Genomic DNA, 22,690 nt, shown 5'->3' on the forward strand with positions numbered 1-22,690 from the left:
CTGGAGGTGGTCATATTCAGTGCTAATGTGGGCTGATCAAGGTAGGTGGCCAGCACCTCCTGTCTTTTGTGTCTTTTGGCCGGTCCTATGCTGGCCAAATGCTGCCGTTCAGACTGCTTGTGAGGAAAGAATAAAAAGAAAGAATCTGGGCTGAAGTGACGACAACACAGCCGCAGATCTTTCAGCATCTCAACTCTTCCGACCGCATCCTCTTACTGTTTCCTCAACTTTCTGTTTGGGAATTTGATGAATGCTTGCGTACATTTTTTTTGCATTCTGTCCTGATTGGAAATTGCATCTAAAAGCAGCACACTATTGTATTTTTAATACTTTTGACTGATGATTAAAGTCATGAAGAAGTGGCTAGTTTAGTTCTGCAGGAAGCAAAAATGAAACAATTTTACAACAGCCCTTCTATGAAATCATTCTCAGATTGCTTTGCCATGCTAAGACACATCAATGATAGTGTTTCAAATTATGGTCTAAACTCTTTTTTTTTTTTTTTTAACTTCTACGATTAAATTTGAAATATTAGTTTCTTTCGGCTTGTCCCTTTCGGGGTTGCCACAGTGTGTCATCTCAGATGAACGCATATATATGTTTGGCACAATTTTTACGCCGGATGCCCTTCCTGACGGAACCCTTCTCAGGGAGTGGAGGCCCCTGTGGGATACGAACCCACAACCCCTGGTTTTATACGTAGTATATACGTAATATATAAATAGAAGAGGTCAGTAGTTTTAAAAATAAATGTATTTGTCATTTCAGTCAGAGTTCACTCAAATCAAACGATAAATAAATAAATAAATACATAAATAGTTAAGAATTCACAATTGGTCACTTGGTCCTTCAACTGTGCCTTTGGAATCAAACCACTCTGTTGCCCTTTATCATCTTTCTGGCTCAGGTGGCTCAGGTCTGTAGATGCAAACACCTGTTCATAGATCATAGCTATGTGGAGGGGCCTCAGCGTATGATCACTGCCGGCGTCTCTGTTTAAAGGCTTATGGAGAGAAAAGCCACCTCCAGCTGAGAGGGGAGACTTTGTTGCATCTAATGAGAAGAATGCTACTCAGACAGTGTCCCTCTGGTCTGTGCCTTTGGTGTCTGTGCATGTTGAACACGCACAGCATGAGACAAAATACATTACGTACAAGACTGTTATAATCAATTTTAGAACAACCATCTACATGTATAAGGGATATACACTCTGCATTTACTTCATGGCGGGGGACTTTACTGTCTCTCAGGCAAATCTGTTAAGAGGCTTCTGTTTTTTGTCTTCAGACACTTGAGGTATTTTGAGGATGTGTCCCGGAGATCATGACAGAAGAAAAAACAAATATGGATCCAGTAATAGTTTAAAGACTGTATGCATCCTCAGACATAGCCATCTTTAGAAACTGTTAATGTGCTGCTCAGGTCTCTGGGGTTGTTTAAATTGAAATGCAGACAGAAACAGAAAAAGATTAAATTAATAGTTCTGCAGTGTAGGGAGACTGTAATTTGACAGAGAACTTGTGCTGTCCTGTTAAATACCAACAATTTGAGGTTAAGCTTTTAATTCAGTCCATTAATCACAACCAAGCTAGGAAAATCTCTTTAACACACATTTCTATTAAAATAAGAGGAACGCAATACAGTGATATAAACTTAATGAATCTACCTCACTCAAGGTAGAGCTATCAGCCATTGGTATTACATATCGTACATGGTGTGAATGCGTATATCTCACGGTGGTACGGTGGACCATTGGTTAAACCGTCTACCTCACAGTTCTGAGGACCATGGTTCAAATCCCTACCTGTGTGGCGTTTACTTGTTCTCCCCGTGCCTGTGTAGGTTTTCATCTGGGCAAAAGCATGCATGACAGGTTACTTTTAGACTTTAAATTTGTGTGAATTTGTGTGAATAGGTGGTGATCCCATGGGAAGGGGGACACACGTTACTCTTTCGGGCTGTGCCCAGCTCTGTATCATAGAGGGAGGCCGAGCCACCAGAGGCTCTCCCTCGAGCCCCACCTAAAGGCCTGGCTCCAGAAGTGGGCCCCAGTGACCTTCTGGTCAAGGGAAACCTCAATCCATCAATATTTCTCATCATAGTGGTCTATTAGCCATGCTTTGTCTGGTCCCTCACCTCGGACCTTTTTGCTGGGGGGACACTTCCAGGCGCATGAAACCCCAGACAACTTTACTCCTCGGATCATTGGGACACACAGACCCCTCCACCACGATAAGGTGACGACTTCCAGCAGGGGTAACAATCTTTGTATCAGCACCAAATTTTTAACCTTTGTAAATACCCTCCTCCTGGTCATGCACACATTTTCTTGAAGGATCACGTTTAGTGGCAGAGGCATTTCCGAGACTGCTAAGGCTGATTAGTCACATTTCCAGGAGACCGGAATATTGTTTTTGCCCGCAACAAGAAGATGTCTGGGAGACATCTCCAGATGTCACAACCATTCCACCCAGGAAAGAGTCATTGATACAGGCTATAGATATATCCTTTAATATATGTGTATATATCTATGAGTGTGTTTGTGTGTGTGCTGTGTATGCTTAACACGGACACTTAGAGCTAATGAGCAAAAATCCAAAATATTGGGGTGATCGTTCTGTTATTTTCAGAGGTCGAGATGAACATAGGTAGAGATGTCCTTACACATTTTTGTGACAATTCCTTGTTTTTTTGACACCAAGCACCAAAATAGTTGGAAAACTCAATGTCCATAAAATCCAAACTGTTGGGGGCTAAAGTTGAAGTGAGCATAGGTAGAGATCTCTATATAAATTTTGGTGACAATTGCTCACAATTTTGTGGAATAAAAGTTTCGACATAACATAGGAACTCAGCGGAGATATTGGAGAGATTGTTCTAAAATTTTCATAGGTTGAATTGGGGATAAGTAGAGATGACTTAATAAATTCAGATGACAACTTATTGCAGTTTTGCATTTGTGTTTAAGGCTCAACATACTGTAAAGAGTCATCACCCAAAAGTTTCCAATGAAATAAATGTACAATTTCACCACGTCCACCTGACAATCCAGCTTCTCTCTTAGAGAAGTGACTGAGATATCTCAACAGTCAGGTTGCCATCAGGTCACCGACTAGTCTCCAGGCAAGTGGAATAGGTCTCTTTGTGTCAGTTTGCGAGACATTGGAAAGACAAAGATTTGAAAAAGTTAAAGTGAATGTTTCTGAAAACAAAAACAGACTCACTAGTTCTAAAATCCTATGAAAATTGCTGAGATGGCAAGTGTTTTCCATCAGAGGATGTGTGATTATTTCACCATAATAAAAGTAACTCTGAAACAGCATTGCATTAAACATTGGTTTTATTTTTATCCAGAAAATTACATTTACTCAATTTCTTCTGTGTTTAGTGGAGTCACAAAAATCTTCAAAATCTTCATTCACAGATCACGTACTGTATAGACTGACAAAAGGTATTCTAAAGACAATTTGAATCTAAATGAAGAAGATTTTACATCTTGCATGACTCCTATAAGGAATAGTTCCTATAGATACAAGTCTCTTGTTCTTGGTTGTTGTTGCTTTATTGTTCTTGTTCTGTATGTTGTACCAGGGCAGCACCGACTGCCGGAGGAAAAATTCCTTGTGTGTTTTTACACACTTCACCAATAAAGCTGACTGTGATTCTGATCCTGATATCTTCCATCGGACATTCCATCTACATAATTGACTATGGGCCTGGCATAAATGTTCAATCTTATTCGATATTTAAGTTCGGATTCACAACACCGGTATATTTTCTTACTCGTTCACCTTTTTGGACAAACTGGGATGTGCATGTAATTCTTTTTTTTCTCTTTGTCAATGCACACATATTTGCAGAATGAACTATATAAACAAAGTCATTGGGTCCATTGTCCATGCTGCCACAAGGTTTGGGTGAAATAGCCTGAAAATACCTGTGGGTGTGGGTGTGTGCGTGTGTGTGTGTGTGTGTGTGTGTATATATATAAATATATATATATATATATATATATATATATATATATATATATATATATATATTGTGTGTGCGTGTGCATGCGTGTGTGTAAAATGTATGTACCTAAACATATACAGATTTGTGCCTCGTACTTCTGTTAACCTCCATTTAATGGCTCTGAAATTAGAAATCTCCAGTGAGACAAACTGTCATATTAGATGAGGCGATTATGGCGGGCTTAATTACAACTTTGTTGCCTAATGTGTACATGCTGCATGTTTTCATGCCCAGGAAGTAGTACTCTGTCTGCGAACTAGCAAACACGAAATAGATCAAAAGCTCTGCAGCCAGTATGTATTCTCCAGTGAGGGGAAGCAGAGTTTTACGGTTCTGGCTGTACGTGACAAGCAAGATGCCCCATTTGTGCATGAAAACTAACATTCAGACACAGGTTGCAGACATAAAGTAGGACTTGGCTGTTTGTGATTGTGGTTAAAAAAAAAAAGAAAAACAGTTTCTAATAGGTTTACGTGTGTCGTGTTCCCTGAGTGGTGCTATATCCCTTGGTAAATGTGCTAATGGTTCATGGAACTGAGAGAACAGAGTTGAACCCTGCAGTGTAAACAGGCGGACAAAGAAACCCGTTACCAGTTTGTAACGCATGCCTGGACACGTAGGTATGGATTTTAGGTTTCACCCTGTGGAGGCTCACAAGTGTATCCATGACTTGAGAGGGGGGCATTTGTTTTGCAGCGAATGAGAGGAAAAACAAACATTCAAACAAAGTCCTACTCGTGCGACAGGTATGGATGAGGTGGGGAGACAGGAATCCTGCTTGGGAGTGAAAGGGTGGGGAGACAGAGATAAGTTTGTGGTCAGTCAAAAGAGAGCATGTTGACTATTTGCTCTCAAGTGTTTATTTGTTTACCAGTGCCTCTGGCTTGGAAAAGGCAAACTTTAACTTTAACTTTAACTCTTAACTTGCAGCTAGAATAACCAAAGCAGATAACTGGGAGAAATATTGGCCCCAAACCCATATAAGTCACATATTTGTCCTCTGTGATTATGGATGTTTCACTGGTTCTGTGGGTTTTAAGTATAATGTCACTATTTCACCAGGCTGAAAATGTTGGAAAACATTTTGGAACGTGTTCACTGAGATTTACGACTATTGCATTTAACGCTGTCATTCGATTTAGTATTTCTGCTGCATGTGGATGTAGAAAGAGAGTTAGTTGGCAGCTTCTTCACTGTTTGGAGCGTTTTCACTCTGGGCTTGCGTCAACTGTCTGTCGGCAAGCGAGAGCTGAATCCAAATCTGTGATATCTTAATAAATCAACATCACTTGAAAATCTTTACTATATGTCTCATGTTCTCCTGGGTGGAAGGTGTGGGCTATGATCTATATATGGAGATTTTTTTCTTTAATTAGATTGAGTGTTAGTAAGGTGTAGCATCCATCTCCACTCTAACTCTTTGGACAGTATTGGTTGAACCCAGTTCCTGCTTGATAGGTGGTCCGCTTCCAGATACCATTAAAGGATTTCCCCCTCTCATGATTATTGACTTCATGCGATTATTTGGTGTGTTTTCAGCATTTCCCATTTTGCCACCTCCCCACACTTACACATACATTTTGTAAGTGTCTTGTAATAAATGTGTGTTTTTCTGTGGACTTACATTTCTCTGCCGAACTTATGTTCCCTCTCTGCTTGCTTCTTCCACAGGTGAGAGGCTCAATAATGACCAACTCTAAGAGTGTTTGGAGGGGAATTTTTTAATCAGAAGTCTTTTGTCACAAAACAAAAACCTACAAGAGACCACCAATGTTTGGCACCATGTGGAAACTACACACCTTGTGTTGGTTTATCATCATGTTGGCCCAAGTCTACTCCACTGAGGGTAGGTGCACCTGAAAATCTTTGCGCCTGTAAAAACAGACGGCTTTGTTTTCATACCACCTTTTTACAGCATCCTGTGAATGAGTGTTTCAGGCTCACTGACACTTTGGCACTCAGTGGGGAATTTTCTTTCGTACAGACTTATTTTTTGAATTCTGACATGAACAATGAAAAATGTAGCGCTTGCGCTGCTCCTCTGAGGTCCCCTAGTGCATGTCTCAGCAATATGGCTCAAAGGACTAGAGGCTCAGGCAGATGGGGATGATTGGGATCGCTTTCATCAGTAGGTATATCTCAGACAAATTGTGATTTGCCAGAGATTTTCTGCTTGAGAGCGCCATTTGTTCCCATTGGCATCAGAGCTGGATACATTCAGAAATTTCAGGCTTAAATGTTCTCTGTTGTGGCCAGTGCTCACACATTTTACGCCTAAAAATATATATATGTATTTTAATCATGTGTGTTTCAGCTGTGATTAAATCACTCTCGACTGTACCCTAATGGCCAGATTCATATGTGTATCTGCACATCATAAACGCTAGCCTCGACTTATTAGTCTTTATTCACAACAATAGTGGTACACCACTCTTGATAATAGATGATTTACTTTCAAAATTGGCTTTGTTTAGTGGAGTATATCAGAAAATCTTACTGACTTATTTTTTTTGGTGCAAACTGTTGTAGCACGGGTCCAGTCTACTTTTTATGGTTTTATAAGTTCACAGAAGACATTAATTTATAATTTGAATGTACAATTTGTCTTAGGTTGTGTCTCACGGTCTGGATTTTAGTCACACAAAAAGCAGTCTGAGGAGTGTGTGACTCCTTTCAGCTTCAGTGGGTTTGGCAAACACTGAGAAGCAGAATTTCATCAATGCTGGCAACGTACATCATCTCATGTCTCACATCATGGGGTGATAAGAGTTTGCAATTTCCCAGGCTTATAATGTGACTACACCTCTTTAGAGTAAATGGAGATAGTTAGGATCACAGGGAGCTTGCAGCATTTCAGTTCCCACCTGGCGCTACATAGATTTGAAATCCAGTGTAAGGCTACTGTAAGTCCACTTGTCCAATTCTAGACACGATAAGAAAATACACATAATTAATGTTGATGTTAATCAAGTCTTTAGGGCAGCATTATTGTGCTCAATACTCACATGTAAGTAGGTTTGTTAAGAACGCTTTATAAGATTCTCCCACCCTATTAGAAAAATGCATTTGAAAACAAAACTAATGAATCCATCTATACATTTTCTGGGCCGTTTATCCTCACGAGGATCACGAGAGTCCTGGAGTCAATCCCAGTTGTCATCGGGCACACCGGGTACACCCCAAACTGGTTGCCAGTCAATCGCAGGGCACATAGACACAAACAATCACTCACAATCACACCTAAGGGTAATTTAGAGTCTCCAATTAATACATCATTTGGGAATGTGGAAGGAACCCAGAGTGCCCGGAGAAAACCCATGCAGGCATGGGGAGAACTTGCAAACCCCACAAAGGCGGGACCGGGATTTGAACCCCGGCCTTCTGAACTGTGAGGCCAACACTCTACACCTGCTCCACCATGCCGTCACTAATCAATTAATTTATTGATGTTCCTTACAGTCAACCAAATTTAGTAAATTACTCTTACGTTGTAGAAATGGATCTACAAAAAACTAACTATTTGGCCAATCAGAAGCATATAGAAAGTAGGCTACATAAAACAATGGGAAATGGGAATCATGGTATGAATTCAAAGTAGCCAAATTCCGAAAAATTAAAAGTATATCAACACCAAAAATGGAAAATAAGTTAAAATACGGTCCAATGGTATGCTGTTTACGCTCCTGACTTCCATGCACACAGTATCTGTTCAGTTCCCTCTCAGTGACCATGTGCATGCGTCTCTAAATGTGCTGTGTGACCAGTCCAGGGTGCAGTTCACATTTTGCCTCAAGGCAGCTGGAAATGGTTTTATTTTCCTGCAAACTTGAACAGGAATATAGAAAATGGATGGATGCAAAATGTACTATTGACATCCATGGGAAGATTATGTTGGATTCAGTGACAATATAGTGTATATGAGAGACCAAACAAGTATTTGACACTTCTGAAATTCTTCACCCTGATTAGTATTTTCCAAATTGTATCACTTTCAACCTGTTTTAAAGTCCCAAACATAGGGCAGTAGAAAATTGGTAAGGTTTCAAAGGTCTAAACGCTACTAAACTAACTAAACTTTTGTTTCTTTTTAAAAGTAATATAGCTTGTTTAATGTACTTGTGGCTGTAACCCCGTACATTGAAAAAAATCCACAAAACCTATTAAATAAATGCACACAAGTTTTCACTCTTGATAACATTTGTCATTTCTGTTAGTTTGCTTTTCCTCCCCTCTCATGTCAGTCCCATTTCCTATCTCAGCTGCAGAGATCAGCCCTGAAACAGTTCATTACAAACAATATCCCCAAGTCCACACGCTTCATTAAACGGCATCTATGCTTAATATCTTTTTAATGCATTTTTGTAATTGAATTAAATGGGTTAGTTGAATGTTGTTAATAGTTTAAAGTTTGTATTTGGAAGGAAGACCTCCATACATACAACATTATTCCTTTTGCTGAAGGGGATTGTGTTGTGACCATTGTGACCTCCTATTACTTTGTAATGTATGTCACATCCACCACATCTGACGATGTCTGTGTGACTGCAGTCCATGTGTATACGTCTTTCATCTATATTTGCACAGCTGTATCACTGTCATCCCGAGCCTTTCATCCGATAGTCCTGTCTTTTTTTCCCTCACCATTTTATCTCTGAAAGAAAATGGATGTGTATATAGCTACATCGCTAACAGACGAGTGAAGGATATTTGTTTCAGAAATTTGAAAACATTAATATTTTTTGGGAGCTGGATTTAACACCATTTACAAGAATCCATTTATATTTCACTCTAATTAAATATTGAACTTTTCAGATATGGTGCTGGCACATTTGGTAGCTGATTATTTTTATTGAATGTCAATGTTGACACGTACAGTGTAAAGGTGATAAATGTACATGCTTGGAGACTTAAAAACAACATTTCGCCTAAAGCTTTAAGGAGTACCTACCATGGCCTGAAGTCTCCTTTTCTTTTTTCTTGTCCATTTTTAGGACAGACAGAATTTCATGACCGTAGCCAGTGTGTATTTTAAAGATTTGCTGTGACTTGCGTTTCAGGGCATCCAGCACAATCAGACTATTTATTCATTCGGTGGTCTTTATATGAATCTCAAGGAGGCATTGAGAAACTGAAACGGAATTGTCTGGCAGGATATCTGAATATAGGTTACTGGAAAGACTGCATTTCAAGAAGTACTCATAACGGTGTCTGGTCATAGTGATATAGGAGTATTAATTGCTTAAGAGACAGCACATAGTATATTTATTTCACTTCATTAATTGAATTGATAATCACAAAACCTTTTAAATATATTTGAATACTGGACTCAAAGGTTTTAATCTTTTGATCTTCATTGATACTTGATTGTTATCTATGAGGTCAGTGGCAGTAGAGGAGTCATCAGTGTTTCTATTGCTTTAGGATTTAGACTAATTGCTTCTATAGCTCCTAAAAAGTCTTTAGTATAAACTGGGGTGTGGAGTTAAGATGGGCGTTGACCAGACAGATAGGGTCTCACAATGGACACGCTAACATTGCATTGTGGGAGTTGTCAGTGTCTTGTTTTCTCGGGCTTGATCCACACTTAGGGCTCAAAGTTGAGATTTTGAAATAGCTCAGAATTTGACATTCCCAAGATGGCAAGTGACACACTAACCTGTTGGGCTGCCTCTTGACAAATTGCAAACCCAATTTGGCTTTTTTAAAACACAAGTTGACTGCCTTGGTCAGGATAGTTAAACTTGAAAAAAATGACCGAGACATCAGATGAATGGGACCTTCATGTCCAAACTGCACAATGCATTGGATAAATAGATTTAGATCCACATATGAAACAGCCATGGGTCAGATATTTAAACAAATTAGGAAAAAAAAAGCTCTTAGTGTGACCATATCCATAATGTGGCATGTATACAGGTGTTGTTTGTCTTGTTTTGATTATCCTGATGGTACACAATTATTGATGCAGTCATAAAAGATGAAAACATATAGGGATTCTTTGAGATATACGTGACCAGACATTCACATTTCTTTTAGAGATGAGATGTCATTTGGACAATTTTTTTGCTTTGACTTTCAAGAGAAAACCTGAGATGTGAGCGCTGTATGGTAGCGTTGACTCAATGCACTTCAAAACAAGTAGTTATTTGTCAGAATAAGTAAATCTCATTCTTCTTTTCCTTTTGCGTTGTCTCGTCAGGGGACACCACCGTGTATTCACAGCCCTACAGTATATTCTTTGTTCCTTGTGAAACACTTTTTTAACAGGCTCCAAAGGAGTAAATGGATTCATTTTATTTTAACTTGAGAAATAAACTTGGATCTCAAGGCATGACTGCATCGAGATACGTCTGAAACATATTCCGATTCTCTCACTAAATGTACTTCCAAAGTTGCTATTGACCTGTTGGGGACAATCCGAAAAAGACTTTCTTACATAGAAAGTAGAACAAATAAGCTCAGAAATTAAGGTGTGTGTAAAAATGTAAAATGACAACAAAAGGTTCTCTTTTCCGAATGGGAAAGGTCTGGTCTGAAGCCAAAGTAGAAACTGCAGGATGAGATGGTGTATAAGTTTAAAACTCCACCTTGGCACAGCTTGATCCGGGATGAAAGAACAGACAATACACTGCACAAAAAGCTAATTCTGTATTTTAAATATAGGAGGCAACATAACATTAATTTTAAAATGGAGCATCATCATTCTGGGCTGGGCACCCCTGGTATAGGCTATTTCATATCCTGTATATTCTGATACAGTGCTTTTCATTAGAATTCAATGAAATTAGTGCAATCTACATTTCGGAATAAAGCACAAATTTTATAATACAAACAGTAAAAGGAATAAAAGTTTTAAAGAAAATACAACAAGAATATCCACTGGGCAGATGAATACCATTTAAAATATTTGCCAAAATACACGTTTTTAGGAATTGCAATAAAATGCAATGAATTAAAATAAATACTATACGAAATTACTTAATTTAACATTGAGGTACGCTGATCATTTAACCAGTAAAAATGTTCATAAATGAAATGTTTCAAAGGTTGTATTATAGGAGCATCTTTGCTAGCTTCTTCTGAAGGCCTTGTTTAACCCCTCTCTGATGTCTTATTTTGCACACAAGGTGTACTGTGTAAAAGGAGTATGTAAATAAGAGATATAGAGAAGAAACGAAAGAAAATATGGTACCGAGGATTTACAAGTACAAATATACAGTATGGATGGCATGTTTCCTCTGTGTGCTGAGCTTTAAATAAAGTGAACAAAACAGAAAAATGACTGCCTTTTGAGAACGCTGTATTGAATTTCCATCCATCCATCCATCCATCCATCCATCCATCCATCCATTTTATTAGCCCCTTATCCCCACATGGCTCATTGAGTGTTGGAGCATATTCCAGCTGTCAACGAGCAGGAGGCAGGGTTCACCCTGAACTGGTTGGCAGTCAATTGCAGGCCACATAGAGACGAACAACCATCACACTCACAATAACACTTGGGGGTAATTTAGAGTGTCCAATTAATGTTGCATGTTTTTGGGATGTGGGAGGAAAACGCTGTGCCCGGAGAAAACCCATGCAGGGACGGGAAGAACATGCAAACTCCACACAGGCGGGCCCGGGATTGAACCCTGGACCTCAGAACTGTGTGGCCAGCGCTTTCCAGCTGCTCAACCGTGCTGCCGCATTGAATTTCCTTTCAGACAAAAATTTTCTGACATAATCTATTACAAATATACTCCTATGAAAGTGGACATATGCACACAAATGAATGTGACTTTTGCAACCAATTCATTGTAGCAAAAGCAACATTGAAGTAAAAAGTTTTCAAATAATAAATAATTCAAATTAATCATTATGAAGCAGAGAAAAAATTGGAGTTCCTACTGTGGGATTTAAATTAATCATCGTCATCATTTAACAAGCAATCATATCGTCTGTCACACAAGTCACTCAACTTTGCTATCTAACTGCAGGTTCATTCTTTCCGTTGGCGTCCTTTGTGCCCGTTGCCATGGCAATGACCACATTTTGCCGAAGGTATGATTTAGAAAGAAATACTCTCAATGGTTTGGGTAACATGTAATGCGGCAATAAATTTCTTTTGTAATGCATGATTAAATCGTCTCTCAAGGCTGGCGGTGTTATTTAGCGAAGCTGAGAGGATTTGTCAGTATCAGCAAGTGAATAAGAACTCACACTTGCCATCAGCCGTGCACTCTCTTCAAAGGCTTCACCAAATACTGTTTGAAATACAGAGTGGAGCTATGATTCTGTGTCACGGACAAGGAAGGATGGCATGATGTCAGACGCACAGCTGAGAATCAATCAAGACAAAATATGTTCTGTCACTCTGGCGTTGCTAACTTGTTGTTTTTCAACTGTTTCTAACACTGAGCAATCGGTGGAAAAAAATTGAGCAGCAGGATGAATACCATAGCACCATTAAAGAGTACAAAAAATACACATCTGTGCGTGACAAGAACTGTAAACTAGGTCACAGAGCGTTTAATTATAATTTGATCATAGTTTATTTTTTTCAAATTGTATGTTTTCAGGCAGCATAGTGGGGACCACGTTTCAAACCCCTCCCCATGAAATGCTGGGTGCGTTTTGTCCTGCCATTCCGGTTTCCTCCCACATCCCAAAACATTAATTGGAGATTCAAAATTGCTCTTATGTGTAATTATAAGTGCGAATAGTTGTTTGTTTCCATGTGCCCTGTGATTGGCTCCAATTCAGTTCAGGGTGTACCTTGTGAGAATAAGCGGCTCAAAAAATGGATGGCTGGATGGATGTTTTTATTGCATTACAATGATACAACGATCTTGATTTGTCGTGTGGGAAAATTTACACGACTGCTCAAAAATGTATTCATTTACAAGAATGTATTTTTGTTCCACTTCATGCCACTAAGGCATAGTGACAGACCAAATAAATAAATGCTCTTCTATTAGATGAGAGGAAGTGTAGATACTACTGAGCATCTACTTTTTTATGACATTTTAGTTTCTTGATGTGTTGTGAAATTGACTAATTTTATGCGCTTTCACTCGAAAATCACTGACTTAAATTGTGTATTTATGTGATATAAAAACTCTTTCAGAGACTGTATTTTGGGAGCAGTTTTTTTTTCTCTCATACCAACTCTTGTTTCTTGACACAGCTTGATATGTCCGAAGTACTTGAAATTTCTCAAGGACACCAGCGAAGGGCACCTTTAAAAGTCCTCTTTTTTTTTGTATCACGTGAAAGTGAAGGAGAAGAGGCTTTAAACCTTAATCTCAAAGTGAATGGAGTGAAATAGACAATCAGGGTGTTCCAAAATGTAATTACTGGAAGTAAAGGCTGAGGGCTTAATACGAGCCAGAACCTGTAAGAACACCATCTTGCACCACCCACTGATGAGCTTCCAGTTGTAGTGATGCCTGCTGGCTTCAGACAAATTTAAATTGGTCATAAAATGGGTTACAAATGTATTATAGACAATTAAATTAAAAAAGACAGAATATAGCAAAAATCCAGCCAGTACGTAACCCTTAGGAGAGGTTATGTTCTGTTATTATGTACTTGCTCTTTCATCTGGTCAGTTGTGCTTTCTTCTCTTCTTTCTTTCAAAAACAGAAGCATAGTACTATCTGTCAAGAAAGCATTTGTGGGACCTCGTACATTTTCTGGTAAATGCAAAAAAAAAAAAAACACTATGTTTTAAACACTTTACCTCATCATGTAAGGCAGGGGTGCCCAGACTTTTTTTACCCCAAGATCTACTTTTCAAGCAGTCAGCCTCTCGCGAGCTACCAATGACATTTGGGGGTTAGGGGGTGATGATGCTCCCAAACCATTTTAAGATTAATATTACTGTATGTTGCTTCCTATATTTATAACACAGAATTAGCTTTTTGTGCACTGTATTGTCTGTGCTTTCATCCTGGACTTGCCTGTGCCAAGATGGAATTTTAAAATTACACACCATCTAATCCTGCACTTTCTACTTTGCCTTCAGACAAGACCTTTCCCACTCAGAAAAGAGAAAACTTGTCCAGTTTAACCACTTTTTCTTCGATTATTCGCATACTCCGACAGTCATTGCATTTTTAAACAACATCATTTGTTTTTTAACTTTCTCCATTAATATCAACAAAAACAGCATGTCTAGCTCGTCTTTGGTCTACACTGCCCAGACTGAGTTGCTAAATACAGCAGCACTGGTGGACGCTGTCATTATAAAACATATTGATGGGCTGCGTAAGTACTGTAACATTTGTAATTATGAGTGTACGTCTTTAAGAGCGGGGTAGGGTGTAAGGTAAACTAGCTTGTGGCGGGGCAGCGGTCATTGTTTGAGAAAGTTCTGTGTGCTGCCTAAAAGAAACCAGTGGCTTCCTCTTTTCATTTTTTACAGTACATATGTGAATTGTGCCATTGGATGTAACAATCAGTCATCCCTCACTTATTGAATCACATTGCAAAATGCCACAAACCGAATAGCTATATGTTATACTTTCAATTTGCATTGGATTATTTTTTTTTTTTTCACGCAATGCAGAATATCTGCAAAGAGACTGCATCAGCGGTGCAGAACTGCGCACGCGCGCATTTTCGAGGGAACATTGGCTGACGTCTTTTTTTTTTTTTTGGGCGGGGGGGGCATGCCGTCCTGCAATCGACCAAGACTAGTCGATTGCGATCGATGCATTGAGCACCCCTGATATAAAGCGAGCTTATGTTGAAGACATAAGATAAAAAGCTGCTGTTGGGTTTCTCTTAATAAACACCGCAATGTCTCGTTTTTCATTTGATCAGTGCTAAATACAGATTTATGAAAATGGGTGGGAGTCTTTGAACACCATCACATTAGTGTTTCTGGAAAAACAAAAAAAAAATTGAAACACACACAAAGAAAACCTCTTTGTAAAATTAAACATGGGCAAATACGATATCACATTCACACGCTAACTCCCAACCAAATATATTAAAAATGTAAATTAAACATTTCCTTTTTGGATAACACTGTTAAAGCAAGAAAAATGGTTGGGTTCGTGCTGAATTTAATTGGTATTGCACCTAAGATTCATGCTGTTTGGCAAGATTTATGGACATCATGTAAGATACAATGTTTCCAGTTAATGCAGCGTGGTGTGAAAGCAGATGATTTTTAGTTCATCCAATTTACCAAACATAAGTTGAATTTAGGGTTAATATTTCATTCACCTTTAAACATACCCTAAAATATTGATGAGTCACTGGTGATTTTACTTTTGTCTCATGTGTCTTTGGTAAACAAGTCCTGCTAGTTTTGTCTCCACTTCTTTTGATTGCTGTCATTTGGTTTGTTTGTGGCTGACTGGATCCCCATGAGGCCAGGCAGGTGTGGGGGGCCTTGTGTACGAAGGCCCACCGTGCTGTCATGTCTCTTTCATCACAAGGCAGGCTCGAAGATAAGGAGACAATGAGCAGTGGTAAGGTGTAGCCACAGCCCCTAGGTCTCCTCCCTGCTGAGTACTTCAAATCCTCATTAGGATTTTCAGCAAAGGAAGGAGGGATTTTGTTGGATTAGTGCTTTGTCACAGCTGGCCCCAGGTTGGTGTTTGTCATGCACAGCATTGCAGAGTGCTGACATACTCCCACCCAACCCAAGCACAGAGCTCCTTTCACCTGGCTACTGAGGAGGGTTATGCCACATTTTTGGGAAAAAAAACAGTACAAATTGGTTCTTTTGAGTGCAGTGCATGTTATTTATTTCCTATTGTCAAAAATTGTAAAGGACGCCACGCCCCTGCCTATGTAGCACTTATCAATGTCTGCAGTTCTTACCAAAAAGGTAGTGTGAGACTAAATGAATAGAATGGGAAAGTATCAACCTAAAGATTGACTATAGCACAAATAAAAAAAAACAACCAATAAATCGGAAAATATTCTAACGACTTCTATTTTAAACTCGTGGGTTAAGACTGCCTTTTGTACTTGCGTACTATGATGCAGAAGGAACCTTGGCGAGAATTTTCACTTGGCTGTTTGCAGTCACCTTTGGTAACTCTTGTTCAGATCTTGGATTAGTTCTTTCCCAGACAGGAAACTATTTCTTTCAGCTCTAATATTTTCTCATTATCATGAGTTATTACACTCACATTACAAATGGTGTCTTTATAGATACCTTAAGCCTTGCCACCTTTCCTGAGTTTGTCTTCTTCACTCTTTAATGAAAGGAAATAGTTTGTGGCTGTTCATCTTCTAAGTCCTATGAATTGCTCACAGACGCCACAACAACTTTGTCAAAATGTGCTTTTATGTCGTCCTTAATTGGTTGCCAAATAATATTTGTTTAAATGAGAGAGCTTCTTTGTTTTTATGAACTCCACATTTACCTGTCATTCTCAGGCCTCATCCCTGTGTATAATGACCATTCAAGGCAGTTGCAAAAGGGCCTCACTGGGTGGGATATCTGAGGCTCTTGATTAGTCATCTACCCTCATCCTTTCCCCATCAACCTTGTATTGTACTGTCTTGCTTTGTCTCATCTGGTCCTTGCCCAGACAAATCATGTGGGCTTCTCACAAATGTATCTACAACAATCTGTAAGACATTTTTATAACCCACTGAGTCTGTTCTATAAATCCCAAATATGAAAAATATTGTATATGGTATACCTCCAGAACAGTGGTGAGAGGAAAAAAAAGCCACAATTCATAGAATAAATGTTGTTTTGTAGGTAAGCTTTTGTATGGAAGATGTGGCAAACTTATTTGAGCTGACCTTTATGTAAACACTGACATGCTTACATTTAAATGTTAAACTAATTATAATCAAAATCTTACATTTGCAGTTTTAAGGATTTTATTTGAGTCAATGATTCTGGTGTATTTTATACAAGAATATTCCTCACTGAGTCACTGGTGATGTAGTGGTCTACTTGTCTGACTTTGGTGCAGAAAGCTTGAGTTCAGTTCCCACTATGTGACGGTGTGAATATGAATGTGAATGGTTATTTTTAGATGATATTCAACTGTTCTATGCCTGTGTGTGCCCTGTGACTGACTGTCGACCAGTTCAGGGTGTAGTCCGCCTTTTGACCAAAGTCATCTGGGATAGGCTACAGCACCCTGTGACTCTTACCTGGATAAGTGCTCTTGAAAATGGATGGATTGCATTTGATATTGAATAATATAGTAATGCACTTTAAGATTAAACGAATTTTTAAACCATTTACACGTGCATATAAAATCTAAATTTAGTCCCTGCCTACACCTTACAAACTAAGGAGATTGCTATTAAATGTGTAAAGAAGAAAGTACTCACATGTCCTGTAAATTTGTAAACGTCATACATGAAAGACACATACATATATAATACATACTGAAAATTCACGGAGTTGGACGAACAGTAGAATTCCACCATACTTCTTTGTAGTGAAGTTGCTGACTAACATTAAATTGCAAATTTTTTCAAATCACTACAGTAAGGATTCATCTTCACAGAGCTGTATTTTTTCAATGGATGCGGCATTTTAAACGCATTAGTCTAGTCTGGACTTGTTTTTGTTCCTGATGCGTGGCATCTTTTGGCCTGTACAAGTGCATCAAAAACCAATGCCATGTTCTGACTATCTGTCCCTTTCAGAATGTCATTTAAGTGTTTGTTTGTGAGTCTTGAATGTATTTTTTGTTTTACTGATGTTCATTACTGAGAAAATTTGTTCACACAGGTAGGTTGTCCCAAACTCTCTGAACTTTGTCGCAACACTAGCTTTCTATCCTACCATGGATGGTCTGCCGTCTGTAGCCAGGGTGATAGCACGGGACCAGTCCACTCCAACTTTGTTCAGTACAGCAACGACAGAGTTGAAAATGTCTCCGGCTGTTGTAGTGTCCATCATTGGTACCAAATCAAGAAACTCTTCAGTAACAGTCAATGTCTCATCAACTCCACGAATAAATAAGGCCAGTTGTGCCACATGTGATGTTATTGCTCTGGTCAATTTCAACGGAAAATGCAATAAATGACTTGGCTCTCTGTTTCAATTGGCTGTCTAAATCTGCTGATAGGTCCGGAATCCTCTCTGTTATAATATTCATTGTCAGGCTAATGTTGGCAAAAGCTTGCCACTTCTCGGGACACACAAGTTCAGCCGCCTTCATCAAGCACCGTTTAACAAAGTCACTGTCGGAATACGGTTTTGATGTTAATGCTATTTTGCTCGAAATTAGGTAGCTGGCTTTTACCACTGACTTGTCGGCTGTGGATGAAAGTTGACTGTTTCCTTAGACCCGCCTGCTATTCATTGATCTTGTCTCTTCTCAGTTGTCATTGCAAGCCATCATATTTTTCGCTGTGAAGAGTCTCGTAGTGATGTCGAATATTATATTCCTTCAATACCGAAACTTGTTGCAAACACGCCAAGCACAAAGGTTTTTCGCCATTTCCATAAATAAATAGGACATGGTCCTTTTATAATTGAAAATTCTACACTCCATATCTACTTTTGTTTTACATTTTGGGGAATGAGGGTGTAGGTGGTGGTGGAGGTTGAGACCAGAATAAAAACAAAGACGTAACAAGCAGCAGGTGTCGCATGGATACCGTCTGCTGTGTTGGGTGTGTCTCAGAGAATGCTGTTGTCTTCTTCTCTGATCAAAACAATGTTGTCTTCTTCTCTGATTAAAACACTGTCCCCCCCTAGCAGATAATCAATAAACTGCATCTTCTTAAAAATATTAATTCTGTGTCTTTTATGCATTTTTTCACTTTTAAATTATGTGGCCCTGATGAAACCTCCTTGTGGGCCAATTCTGGCCTGCGGGCCGTATGTTTGACACTATTAATCCAAGTGTAATCAATTTCGTGTTCTGTTAAAAGAAAATAATACACCTGAAAGATGTATATTTTATTTACTTTGTATATTTAGATGTAAGACATGCTAATTCCATTTTCCTTTCTCCTCTTTGTCCTTTTGCTTTGCGTTGTCCAGATTTAGAGTGGCTATAAATCCTAAAGGAAGGGTGATGGAAGTGGGGTCGTAAATATAAAGGATTTAGTTCCAGAGCCTTTTGGAGGAAGTCTCTGTTCCCATTTATGAATCTTATTATGTAGTTTCTTTGCCAGATGATGTAAATGGTATTTAAAAAATATCCTCATTTGGCTTTCAAATTCATGAATGTTTCAGAAATAAAATTTTATGAAATAAATATTTGTAATTGAATATGATAATCTTACTCTGAATGTTCTGAACTTCAGTTTGAGTTCATGTTAATTGAAATAATTGCATCGTAGAAGAGGTCTGCAGTAATTTCCATACTTGTCACGGGACCTGTCACGAACGAGACTCGAGGGCGGACCCAAATGCACGACTCCAGAGGCAAGCAGGTTGTGTACAGAAAGCCCCCCCCCCCAACCCAAGTCTGGTGGCCATCCAGGCCACCAAACGCGAGGCGTCCGGGTGGAGAGGTCAGGAGGACGACCCGGATGCCAAGCACCAGGATCCCCACGGGGCGATTCGGGTGGATGACCTCGGTGAGGAACCAAACGGCGAAGCAGGAACCAGACCGAGGCAGGCAACTGCTCCGGACGAGAACCTCCCATGCAGTGGTTGCGAGACGACCAGTGATTGGTCGCCACCGAGGCTTAGTCAGGAGGCAGCCGTGGATTGGTCACCAATGAGGCCAGGTCATGAAGCGGCTGGGAGCTTTCAGGAGCGAAGAGGATAATAGAGAGATGGACCAGAGCCATGACCGCCACCCCGAAGTCTCTCCAGCTCCGGGGTGGCTCAACAGAACTCCCCAGCTCCTGTCGCTGTCGAGACAGGGGCGTGGGACAGCCGTGGACCGGTCGCCGCCGGTCCTCCTGAACGGGAATGTGAGAAGGCGGCGGCAGCGGCATCGCCACTTCCTCCTGGACAGCAACGTGAGAAGGCGGCGGCGTCCTCACCACCTCCTCCTGGACAGGAACGGGAGAAGGCAACGGTGCTATCGCCACCTCCTACTGGACGGCAACGTGAGAAGGCAGAGGCGCAATCGCCACCTCCTCCTGCACAGCAACGTGTGAAGGCGGCATCAGCTCCACCATCGCCACCTCCTCCTGGACAGCAACATGAGAAGGCGGCGGCACCATCGCCACCTGCTGGACGGGAACGTATGGGTGTGCCCGTTGCCGTTGGAGCAGGAACGAGGGGCGACCGCGGACCAATCGCTGACGAAGCAGGAGCGTGGAGTGGCCATGGACCGGTCACCACCGGTACTCCTGGACACAGACGAGAAGCGGCTGCAGAGACGTCGCCACCTCCTGGAGAGCAACGTGAGGTGGCGGCGGATCAGTCTCCACTGCCACTTGAGCTCCGCTCGGAACAGCCAAAACTTTGACGTGGGAATGGCGAGGAGGCGGATCCGTTCCCACAGCTACGTGGGAATGGCAAGGAGGCGGATGCGTTCCCACTGTCATGTGTGCTTGCAGTGCATTAGTTGATACAGCAATGTAGGCGTGGCGCGGTGGCGCGTCCGTTTCCACAGCGACGTGAACGAGAGTAGGCAGAGAGTCAGTTGAAACTGACACGTGGGCGTGTCTCGGGAGTGGGTCATTTCCAACTGCCGCGTGAGCATGAGTCAGAAACGAGTCCGTTGAAACCTCAACGTGTGCGTGTCAAGGTGGCGGATCAGTTCCCACTGCAGCGTGCACTTGGCTTGGTAGTGGATCAGTTGCCACTGCCGTGTAAGCAAAAGTCAGTAACAAGTCCGTCGAAACAGCAACGTGCGCTTGGCGAAGTGGCGGATCCGTTCCCACCGCAGCGTGAATCTGCGTCAGCAGCGAGTCAGTAGTAGTCGCGATGTCAGCGTAGCTCGGCTGGTTCTTCAATCCTTGCTGAACCTGGGCCGTGAGAGCCGCCAATTCGGCGCTCTGCCACTCTATCTCCGCCCGCATTTCACGGCAGAACACCTCGTGATTTGGCGGCTCATCCTCCCTCTGGGCTGGAAGCTTCGCCACCAGCTGCGGGTCTGCTGGTTTCACCGTTGCCGGCGAGGAGTGGGAGGACTGTGTCTTAGTTGCCGCGCAGCGGGAGGCACAAGGGAGCTCCCGGCCGGGGCGTCTCCTCTGGCCGCCACGCAGAGGTCACGGGTAGATGGCCAAGCGGGTTCCCACAAACGGGTTGGTGTACTCGGACCTACCGGGCGAAGACGCTCGGGTGCTGGAAACGCGGGGAGGTGAAACAAACTGGCCGGGATTGAAGATCGGGTGAAGAGATTCATAATCGGAGTCGTACTCAGGCAGCCGGTCATACAAATCAAGGACCTCCTCATAGTCCGAAAAGTCAGAGTCCAGAAGACAATGCAGGTTCAGAAACAGCCAAGTAACAATAATCATTGGAATCCTATACGGAAAACTTTCCTCCGCTTTATTGTTCCTCCACTACATTATAAAATTTATTTTTCTGAGTAACCTCTGTAATGTTTTGTTTTTAAAAGTAGATATTGCTTATGAGGAGAGGATAAAATGTAAGATCATTTACTTCTCCAGTGACATTGAGTGGACCTATTGGAGACTAATGGAATGCAATTACAGAGGTATATAGAGTTACAATATGATTCCCATTCACCTATGACTTTGTAGTCACTAGTAAGCCACTACAGAGAGATACTGTTACAAAATAGAGTACTTAAAAAAAATTGGGCGGAGACTCATGGGAGTCTCACAGTAGTGGTTGGTGCGAGCCAGGATCCTGGCTTTGCGAAGCAGCGGGACATGGCAACCGATCTCGCCCCATGGGACTGTATTTCCTGCAACAGAGGGTGGGGTGAACAACAAGGTGCATCTTTCTTGCCCAGTCCATTTTAAAACGAGGCTCTGATGTAGTAATAGTACAGTCCTCCTAATGTAGTAATCGTAATAGTACACTCCTTGCAACGCTGAAGTCACGCGGGCCAGTCAGCGAATCAGTGCACTTCACATGGGTTACGCGTCCACTCGAGTGCATTTACTCAAATGAGGAAGTGAATCGTTCTACTACCTTGTCTAAGCAACTTGATTTCCTGTAGAATGAACAAAATTATGTTTTAAGCACAGCATTATTCTATGCTGAGACAGGGCCACGACAATATCGAGGGACATTTTGGGACATCGTGAATATTGTGACATTAACGTTTTCATTTGCTTGCCCCATTGGAAATGTATATTTCTCTATCTAGTGTATGAATATTTTTTAATTGGGCCAGGCAATCAAGAATCGGTAAACTTTGAGCCCTGTGTCATGATTGCTTCTTTAGACAGCAAACTAGTTCAAGTGAACTCAAAAGAAGTTCTGCTGGTTACAGCTAAGTAGTGCGTTTTATCTTTTTATCTAAATTTCTTCAAAACAATCAGCCTGTCACATTCAATTGCATTGATTTTGTATTATGTTTTTTTCACGTGTTAAAAATATACTAATGTTATTTTCAGTTATAAATTCATATTAACCTTAACATTTGTCACCATTCAAGTAATCGTAGGTTGTCTGGCATAAAAAGTTGTTTTAGCATATTATCCCATTTTCAAAAGTCACCATTTAGCGGAACAGGTCGTGAATTTCTAGTTTGCTCACTGTCAGCTTTAACTTGTCAGGGTAGAGTATTCGTCCTGTGACAGATCACTATGTCCTGACCTTGTGTGACTCAGCGTTTGACCTTGTGAGTCATTATGACCCTTA

At 40.8% G+C, this 22,690-nt stretch overlaps 1 protein-coding gene across 9 annotated transcripts in view; it reads left to right on the forward strand.

Annotated features, from left to right (window-relative positions):
* adgrl2a (adhesion G protein-coupled receptor L2a) overlaps positions 1-22,690 on the forward strand; it is a 132,505-nt gene that overhangs the window by 21,165 nt on the left and 88,650 nt on the right. For 8 of the 9 annotated variants that reach the window (XM_061824782.1, XM_061824781.1, XM_061824785.1 and 5 more), the window contains one exon: positions 5,689-5,863. The exons of the other annotated variant lie outside the window; for it this stretch is intronic. In XM_061824782.1, the coding sequence (XP_061680766.1) occupies positions 5,788-5,863 (76 nt within the window). In that variant the 5' untranslated portion in view covers positions 5,689-5,787. The remainder of the gene's footprint in view (positions 1-5,688; positions 5,864-22,690) is intronic. 9 annotated transcript variants of the gene reach the window in all.

This window comes from Syngnathoides biaculeatus, chromosome 7, assembly GCF_019802595.1.
Source record: "Syngnathoides biaculeatus isolate LvHL_M chromosome 7, ASM1980259v1, whole genome shotgun sequence".
NCBI classification, from domain to species: domain Eukaryota; kingdom Metazoa; phylum Chordata; class Actinopteri; order Syngnathiformes; family Syngnathidae; genus Syngnathoides; species Syngnathoides biaculeatus.